Genomic DNA, 10380 nt, shown 5'->3' with positions numbered 1-10380 from the left:
CATGTACCCTGTAAAGATATACTATTGTTATATACCTATAATAATTAAAAAAAAATTTTAAATTTAAAAAAAGGAAACTAAACCATTGTAAACAGTTATTAAAATAGCCACCAGAGTACATTTTTATGCCTCTGGTATAACTCTATATATTTCAGAGATGTCAACAAGCTGTATTATCTTTGCACACTATAATGCTATATTGGGATGCAAGTGTATGACATACCTTGTTTATGCAGGTGAAAAAACTAGTTTCAGTACATTTCTGAGCTAAACACTTCTGGGCTAAAGCACCATTTGAACATCTAGAAAGCATATCTGTGAGTTCTTCATGCTGACACAGGTTAGAAAGAAGGGGAAAGTGCCACAAGAGGAGTCCTCCCTCCCCTCTGTTGCCATTAACACAGGTCTCCAGGGCACATCTTTTCTCCTGGGTTCCTATGTTTGTTTTTCTCACTGCTTCCTGTTCCTCTGCTTAGGATATTTTCATGAATAAGCCAGAAAATGCTCAGCACAGAAGCCTCCCTATTACCTGGAAAAAATGAGCTTTACCTTTGAACGGCACACACAGGCAGTGAGGTAAGTTATTTTTAAAAAGCAACCAGTAGAATGATTTTTAAAGTAGTGTTACTGTGTCATAAGATATTTCTGTTGGAATATTGGCCTAACTTTTCCTACTTCCCAATAGGGAAATATGACTTGGCTATAGTATCAAAACAAGAAATGGCATGTGACCATTTGGTAAAGTCACAAAAGTATCTTTGCCCTATATCTATATAAAAAAGTAAAAAGCATAAGAAATCATCTTTTCTTTTAAATCATCTGACAAAATTAGCTTAAAGTAAGGGCCTGGCCTTGATCATATGAAAGGCTTTTATTCAAGTACTCCAAGGCAATGGAGAAGAGGATTTGTTATTAACCTCATCATAAAAAGGCAGCAGGTGAACAAATTGAATGATTGTGTGGAAGAGCAAATGCTAGATGAATATGTATATTTATGAACTGAATATGCATATCAAAAATGAAAATGTATGTTTAGGAGTTGTCTCCAAGCTCCTAATAACTCCTAATATACCACTGACAACATTTGTGTAAGTTTTCTTGCAAAATGGGGTAATGGCAATGAGTTATAATACCAGACTTCAGTCTTTGCAATGTTATAGTTTGGATCCTCCATTGTTTAGTGCATGTTACCAGAAGAAAGTATTATAAATCACCCCTCTTTTATAACCTGTATGCAAAGCAATTTCTCTGACATGTGAATGCTCTGAGTAATCTTAAAATAATGCGATACACGGTAAAGCTAGGATATCATATATTGAATTTTTACAAATATGTCCCTTTTTTCCTCTGTGATCTTTTTATAACTTAGAATGTTTCATATAAAACATGATATTATTTTATGTAATAATTTAAAAGTGCTATGTGAACTATTTTATTATTTTTAATCTATCCTTTAAGTCTAATAATCTATTAAGGAAATCATTTACAAATTTAAATCCCTAACTTGGCAACCAGTAAAGTATAAATCCATCCAACTTTTACTATTTCAAGTTATACTAGTGTTCGTGCATAATGGATCTTGAGACATAACTGTTAGTAGAGATAACATTCACGCACTCTTAAATGCCTTAAAAGTATTGTGCAAAGTATAACAACAGTGTTTTGCTTGAGTTTTATGCCATTTTTTTTGACTGAAAAAACAAGAGACTTGCCCAATGTTAAAATTTAAAAATATTACTAGTTGCACATCTTTAAAAATTAAAAGATGGTTATTAAACTGGGCATTTAGTCCAGAAAATTCAAATCTAGATAGATGAATTGAATTGTCTCTAAGTGCAAATTCAGTCAACGTTGAATGGTTAACTTATTTTAGGGCATGCACATTTCTCCTGCCATGAAATATCTTAATTTGGTCCAGATCCATAAGTATTTCTTGCTTATTCTAAAAGACTGAAACAAAAATAATCACAGTTCAAGCTTTCCATGCATACCCAGGGAAGAAGGGAAGAAGGAAAGAAGGAAAAAGAGTATACCATGGTGCCAGTCTGGTAATCATTGATGAAAAAGCATCAGGAAAGAGCAGTCACCTGTATTTGCTCAAGGAAACCTGATCCTGATAAGCAATAGTAAATATTTTGTAGACCTGAAGTCCTGCTTAAGGATTAAAAAAATCAATAAACATTTTACCCAGCATGTAATACACTGTATGTATTGCTGACCATACTCCATTACTTTCTCTTGCCTACAGTGCTTCTTTCAAATGCGTACATTTCTCCCTGAACACTAAATAACAGAATCATTACCAACATAATAATCAGTTTAGGATTTGCTATATGTAACTAGAATTATTTAATGACATATTCCCCTGAAAATTATAACTGTACTTTAGTAGAGTGCATTCTTCTCTCTGAAAAATTGATTTTTATCATTAGAACTTGTAGTTATTAATGTGTGGCTGCAAATACATGACTTCTTAAACATGAAAATTAGTATATACACAAAAGATTAAAAGAAATCTTCTAATAAATATGAATTTTGTCCCTGTGTCTGGAGATGGATACTAAAAAGTGTAATACATGATCCCTGGCACTTAAGGGTTTATGATCTGGTTGGAGGAAGTAAGTACACAGGAAACAGTTGATGATTAATGCCAAAACAGGAGATAACAGTATTTTCCAAAGGAGTTTCAGAAAGTGATAAATGTAGGTTGACACCTCCATAAAGGCCTCAGGCATTTAAGAGGAATGGCACCTTGGATGGATGCTTAAACAGGATCTGGAAAGATTGAGGGGAAGAAGAAAATCAGTTCGAATGTCATCTCCACTTTCTCACCTTTCCTGACTTCCCTGGGCACAGCTACTGACTTTTTTATGTTCCCATCAAATGCTTTACAAGCAATGGCACTTGTTGCAATGTATTGTAGTTAGTTGCTTACTTCTTCTCTCCCCTCACCCAACACACATACTCCTTACATCCCTGTGAGCTACTAAATGGCAGAAAAGGATCTTCTTCATTTTTATATTTCCAGTACCTTGAAAGTGCTCAATAAATGTTTGTTGAATGCATTTTTGAATGATTGGGAAACAATACAAGCAAAGGCATAGGGCAGACATAAGCACAGCACATTCAGATTTTATCGAAAGAACTGGCTGCGCAGAAGAAAGAGTTTTATGTTGAGGACAACAAAAGATCAGTTTAAATGATTAGGGAGAAGTCAGACCTCAGAGGGTCTTGCTTATCTAGACTGGCGTTATCTTCTCTTTGCTGGACTCATGGTCCTAATTTCTCTTGGTTAACCTAGGTCCATTATTTCCCAGCCTTCTGTGAACAAAAGATAACGCTAATCAGACCTGAGATCCTCCTTCAGTATCAATCCTTGGGCTTCACTGTGCCCAATATTGAGCTGTTGGAGAGTTCTGTGACATATACAAGTGAATTTTATAAAGATTAATTTGGTCAAGTACAGAATGAATTGGAAGACTAACAGCTACTGCAAAGACCTGTCTAGAAAACAATAGTAGGGGAGGTTTAAAGGAAAGCACACCAGAAAGAAATAATGGAAAGAAATTGGTATTGACAACCTCTGAGGCAGGCTATCGAGGAAAGGGGAAGAGTAAAATATGGCTCCACATTTCTGTGAGAGGCTAACTTTGCTGCTGAAAGAAGTAAATGTGGGAAGTAAACTCTAATGGGTTTATTATAGAGAAAATAGGGCAATCTATCAAGGCCGTCAGGACTTGGTTAAAAAAAGAAAGAAAGAAAGAAATTAAGAAAGGAAGAAAGAAAGACAGAGCAATCTAAAAGTAGTGAGAGTTAATGCAATGAGTGTGGGTAAGATTTCAGACGTAGAAGAATAGAAGAGAACTCTGGACCAGAAATTTTTCAAAAAATATCCGAGTGTCTTTAAGTCACTCAATCGCTTCCTCTCTGTCAACTGAGGATAATACATCTGTTCTTTACCTCATGGGGAAGATGTAAAAGATCACATGGAGGTAAGACTACAAAACAGTTTTGAAAATATAAGACATTTGTTATTAATTCATATTTATTTATATTTCATGGTAAACAATTAACAATCTTAGTTACAACACTTAATTGGTACAATTGTTAAACTCAAGAAAGTCACATGGTTTGTTATCAAATACAGACAGTAATTCATCTCAAGGTCTCTTATATATAAATTTGTCTAGAGTTTTTTTTTTTTTTTTTTTTTGCTTTTCATGTATGCGATGAAAATAGCTCTCCTAACTGAGGTGTTTCAGTAAAATATCCCCACCATGACCACATTTAATACGTTTCTTTGATGCACTTAACTTTTGTTTCCAGTACCATGAAATGCAGTCCACAGAGTAGTACCTTCATCTTATATGTTACTCGTCCTCATTGTCCTCATTGTTTACATCTAGTTAAGTATTTATATCTGGAACTTTTCTTTGATAAGCCCTTCGACACTTTACTCTTCTCGTTTTCAGAAGTTCCCTTTCTTCTTCCTTCTCTGACTTCTTTTGTCATAGAGATCCATTTCAATCTCCTCGTCTTCATGAGCCCTTCTCTAATGTCTCATTAGCATTTTTACTATAATTTCTCAGAGTTCTTAACACTCTAGCAATTTTTGCATTTCTTTAAAAATTTTAAATATTTGAATAGGTAGCTAAATATTAACAATACATAAATTTTTAACATACATAAAATTAGTAAGAATATTCTTATGCACTCTATTAAGTTCACATGGGGGAAGCATTGTAATGTTATCTAATAGAAATTCTAAGCTGATTTTTTAAACATTTTTATTGATACCTAATAATTGTACATTTTTATGGGGGTACATGTGATATTTTGATACATGCATAGAACATGTAATCGTTAGATAGTTAGCAAGATATTCCAGGTCTCCTAGGGACAAAAGTTTGCCCTTTGCCTTGGTGCAATTGCCCCACCTGGGAAGAAGGACAAGGGTGGGCCCCAGGCCCCTAGGTCCTGTCCCACCTTAATCCTTCCCTCAGCTACTGCCATACCTGGGGGAGGAGGGAATACCCTATGAATCTGCCAGTCAGAACTTTGCACACCAGCTGCAAAAGAATGCAGAAGACTCTCTAGCCCACAGGCCAAGCAGCATAGGTACCATAGCATCCAGAAAGTGACCTAGAACAACCTGCATGCATAGTAAGACTGAGGTCATGCAACTCCCAACTATCCAATCAAAGTGGTTCCATGGTGACATCTGAGCTACAGAAAGGTCCCAATCTGGGCACTATAAGGCAAGACACAGACCATAATAACCAGGCCCTTCCTTTTGCTCTCCCTTTGCTGTGACAGTGGGTTCAGTCGTCATCTGTGGTGTATGTATCATGCTCTGTGAACCTATATCTTGCTCTTGCCCTATAACCCTATCTTTCTCTCCTAAATAACCCTCATTTTTGTGCTTGCCTTACTTTGGTGCATCATGGTCATTCTTCGGCCATGAGCAGGCTCAGAACTGACATTTCAGACTGAAACCTGACATATTGATCACATTAGTGTAATTAGGATATCCATCACCTCAAACATTTATAATGTTCTTTGTATTGGGAACATTTCAAATCTTCTCTTCTAGCTATTATGAAATATACAATTAGTTATAATCCATAGTCACCCTACTGTGCTATTGAACACTAGAACTTATCTAGGCAGCATACTCAGTGCCAGCAGTAGCAACAATGGGCTGGGCAGACATGTCCTCAGGCCCCCAAGCAGTGCACAAGAGGGCCAGCAGCGCTGGTGGCTAGCTGAGTGGGCCAGTCTCCAGGTCTCCTGGGTGGTGTGGGGTGGGGGCTCCAGAAATGTTCATGGCAAGCTGGACAAACTGACCCTCTGGCCCCCAGAAGGCACATACCTGCATCAGCAGTGGGTGGGGTGAGCTTGCCCTTAGGCCCCTGGACAGCTCACATGTGCACCAGTAGTCACAGGCAGAGTGATCAACGCCCAGGCTCCCACACAGTGCACATGAGTAGTGGCAGCACATGAGGCAAACTCATTCTCTGACCCCCAGACAGCATGCATGGGTCCAGACAGTGGCAGGCAGGGAAAGTCCTCAGTGGATATGCACAGGTGCTGGCAGTGGTGGTAACAGGCTGAGCAGGCCATTTTTAGGACCCCAAATGGTGCACATGGGCACCAGTGGAGATAGGCCGGGGGAATCAGACTCCAGCTACCCAGAAGACAAGCTCAGGCACCAGCAGAGCCAGCAGCAAGTGGAGCAGGCCTATCCTTAGACCTCTGGATAGTGCATGTGGGCACTAACAGTGGCAGTCAGAATGTGAAATGAAAAGCATTTTGCAAATATATATTGCTATTCTTTTTTTTATTTCAAGATATTATGAGGGTACAAACATTTTGGTTACATTTTATGACTTTGCCTCACCCAAGCAAGGATTAGAGGTATGCCCTTCCCCTCTACAACACTTACCAAGTCCATTAGTTGTCAGTTTACCCATCCACCCCACCCCCCGCCCAATCCCCTAATCCCTGGAGAATATTACTACTGTGTGAGCACCATAGTGTTGACCCTTTCAGACACCAGCCTAGGCAAAGAATTTTTGAAGAAGACCCCCAAAGCAATCACAGCAGCAACAAAAATAAATAAATGGGATCTGATCAAACTAAAAAGCTTTTGCACAGCCAAGGAAACTATCATTAGAGCGAATAGGCACCCTACAGAATGGGAGAAAATATTTGCTTTCCATACATCCAATAAAGGGCTGATAACAAGAATCTATCTAGAACTTAAAATAATCAACAAGAAAAAATCAAACAACACCATCAATAAATGGGCAAAGGAAACGAACAGAAACTTTTCAAAAGAAGACAGAATAATGGCCAGCAAACATATAAAAAAATGCTCAACATCTCTAATCATTAGAGAAATGCAAATCAAAACCAAATGAGATATCACCTAACCCCAGTGAGATTAGACTCTGTCAAAAAATCCCAAAACAACAAATGCTGGCAAGGATTTGGAGAGACAGAAACACTCTTATATTGCTATTCTTTTTCATACTTATTTCCCTGCCCTACCCATGAACATCTTTCATAATAAAAATAAATAAATCACCATATACTAGTTAGACTAATAATATTGGCAACTAAGTAATCACAAAAATTCATGCTATTACAAATGAGAAAATGAATCTAATTTATGTTCTACTCTATCACGGAAACAGAGGAAGGAGAAATATGAAATAATGTAAGATAAAAATAGAAGAGAAATTTTATTTCTGTAGTTTAGTATGTGCCAAGTATTGTGTGGTGAGAGTCATGCATATGATTTAATTTAATCTTCATAGCAACTTCATGAAGTAGGAATTATTCTGTTATATCAATGTAAGATGTAAGGCACAGAGCATATTAAATAACTTTTCTATGGTTCACATAGCTAATGCCCTATCATCTTTTAGTAGATGATAGTACCATTATTGTTTTATCTATCACTCATAGGAAACAAAAATGTGGCCAATTAAACCACAACATGACGTCAATTTCAATTTCCGCCCCAATTTCAGAGATATTACATATACAGGAAAAAGTACATATTGTAATTGATGAAATATTATTAGTGATAACTACTAAATTTTTTTTGTTTCTAACAAATACACAATACCACCTTTTATAAGAAAAATGATTTATAAATCCCTGTTTCAGGAATATCATTGTTTCTCTAATACTTGGTAACAATCAGCTAGATTTAGAGTAGAATCCAATAGGCTTTAAGGCAAATGAAAAAAGAGACAAATATTGTTTCACCAGCTATACCCCATTCTATTTCATGATCTTTCCCATTAAGAGGAATCATGGCAGAACATTAGAGGCAGCCAATTGAAGGAAACCAAACACCTGATACATGCCCTGAATAAACATAATGACAATAATGATCTTGATAGTAAGTCACTTTAAGTCCCCAACATTGGAACACATCCCAGAAAAAGATTAAATTAGATATCATGAAAACAGATCAAGTATGATTCCATTAAAAGGAAAAGATTTTTTAAAAAGCCATACCAGGTAAATAACTATTAATAAAACAATTATAAAAAATCTATTACAATTTCCCCACATCCCATAGTAAATATTATTTTTGTTATAAAAATTTAAAAATATTTTTATAATTTTCTTTTTCATGTTATTTAGATCTGACTAGCTCATTTCATTTATGATCATCAATTATCTAGCAATCATGGCACATGCTTGAGAATTCTTCTAAGTGAAGAAATTTGACCTACAAATATTTCTCAAATATAATAAAATGTAATTATTATTATTATTTAGTAATAACTACTGATCAAGTTTTTTTATTTTCAAAATATTAAAAGGGTATAAATCTTTTAGGCTACACGGATCACTTTTGTAATGCTTGAATCCCAGCTGTAGCTGTGCCCATCACACAAATAATGTTCATTAGGTAGGTTCGGCCTCTCCCCCTCGGTTACTTTCCACTGAGTTTTACTTCCCTCCGTGCACATGAGATCAAGTTTATATAATGTTATATTTTGAGACAACTAGATAATTTTTAGTTTAATTTTAGTTTGATTTACCATGATTTTTCATATCTGGAAGACAGGTAATTTTATCCTTCAAGTCCTAAACATTTTCACATACACCTAAAAAAGCCATAAATCCCTGGCATTATATCTGTATGTCCACACTTCCCAGCATATAAAATGGACCTAATTAAAAGACATATATGTGTATGTGATATATAGATTTAAAGTGATTAGACTAAGTTACAAGGGTAGTTACACTATGATATTTATTTCTGTATTTATATTTTATTTTGATAGTTTACCTGATTTTAGTAACAGATTTCTAATCTAAGAAGAACAGCATCCAGGTACACCATTGCAGCTTCTTGCCCTGTGATTTACACCATTTTCAAATTCAGAGCTGATGTTTTGTCATTTACATACCACTCTGCATAGAGATAGTCTGATACATACAATGAGATCTGTCATATTGCTGCTTTCCTGCACAAACTGTCGGGAATTAAACAGTTTTAAAAGTGTTCACATTTTTAAATACTCCGTGAATTGAAACAAAGGAAAATAAAATAAGACAACCAGTTTATATTTTCCAAAAATTATGTCAGTTACCCAGCCATTCAGTCTTCCTGAATCGGTTTCTACCAGAAGCATACGGTAGGAGACTTTAACAAGAGGAAGGGAATTTGATCTAACTGCAAATGAGATTAAGTCCCACACCTCATATACACATCTAAGCAGATTTTGTCAAAGAAGAGCTTTTGTCAGGGAAACACCTTATTCAAAGTATGAAGACAGTCCAATTTGAATACTTAAAATATTATGTTCTCAATTTAACTTGAAAAGCCAATGATCTCAGAACACACCCAGGAAATCAGTGCGAAGACAGACATCAAAGTCAAGCCACCAACCTTTTCTTTTCTTCCTGCCAGTTATTTCACTTTGTTTGTATCTCTGACCTAGAAATGGAGCAATAAAAGAAATCATGGCTTGTCTGGGTAAATCTTTCCATCAGGCTTGTGGTGAAGCCTGGTAAGATGACATAGGACCACAGAGTATGCACCAACAAAGACAGGTGGTAGCAACTCGATTAACAAACATTCATCCACTCATCCTTTTATTGCACATTGATGGTGAGAATATGGTCTGTTCTTGATGTTCGGAATACGGAGACATCTCTGCCTTAAAGAAGCTCAAAATCAAGTATAAAGCTATGAATAAGTCATTTATAAATTTAAATTAATATATTACTATAAAGAGTAAGAAATAGAAAATATTGATAGAAGCATGTACAAAGTAGAGTGGCAGGACAGAGAAGAGAGAGATTAATAACATTTGCAGAGAGTCAAGAAAGAATCGCTGGAAAAGGTAGTATTTGTGCCAGGCTTTCCCAGATGGGGGAAAGGTCATTTTGGGTGGAAAAGGGTGTGCAAAGGCTTGGGGGTTGAAATTAGTGTATTTGGGGAACTTATATGTAGCTCAGGACTCCTAGAGCTAGAAATATGTGTCTATTGAGCACTCAACTTGTTTAAAGTATCACATGTAAACATAATAATATTCTGGGTAACCTGCTGTTGTTTTACGATATTTTGTTTGTTTGCTTGATTTTTCCTATCTTAATGTGGCTATGAGAATATTTTAAATTACATATGTGACCAATTATGTTTCATCTGGACGATGTTGTGCTAGAGTATAGAAAACAAAGAACTAATTATTGTAGGTAAGGCTGGATAAGCAGGCAGGGCCCAAATCAGGAAAAGCCTTTTGTGACATGGAAAATAGTCTCAACTTTCTCTCTAGAAAATCCCATATGATAGTGAAAGAGCAGGCCTGGGAGGTAGTGCAGTAGGGACATTGCAGAGATTAGAAA

General features: G+C 36.1%; 1 protein-coding gene across 1 annotated transcript in view; it reads left to right on the top strand.

The window, feature by feature from the left end:
* The first annotated feature begins 514 nt into the window (after positions 1–514).
* The window catches only part of KCNMB2 (potassium calcium-activated channel subfamily M regulatory beta subunit 2), a 347713-nt gene continuing 337847 nt past the window's right edge, over positions 515–10380 (top strand). Inside the window, exon 1 of the mRNA XM_069472916.1 lies at positions 515–576. Coding sequence (XP_069329017.1) covers positions 539–576 — 38 coding nt within the window. The 5' untranslated portion in view covers positions 515–538. The remainder of the gene's footprint in view (positions 577–10380) is intronic.

The sequence above is a fragment of the Eulemur rufifrons genome, chromosome 7 (assembly GCF_041146395.1).
Source record: "Eulemur rufifrons isolate Redbay chromosome 7, OSU_ERuf_1, whole genome shotgun sequence".
In the NCBI taxonomy this organism is placed as follows: Eukaryota; Metazoa; Chordata; class Mammalia; order Primates; family Lemuridae; genus Eulemur; species Eulemur rufifrons.
The sequence above is the reverse complement of the archived record's forward strand: the minus strand, read 5'-3'. Positions and strand labels throughout refer to the sequence as shown.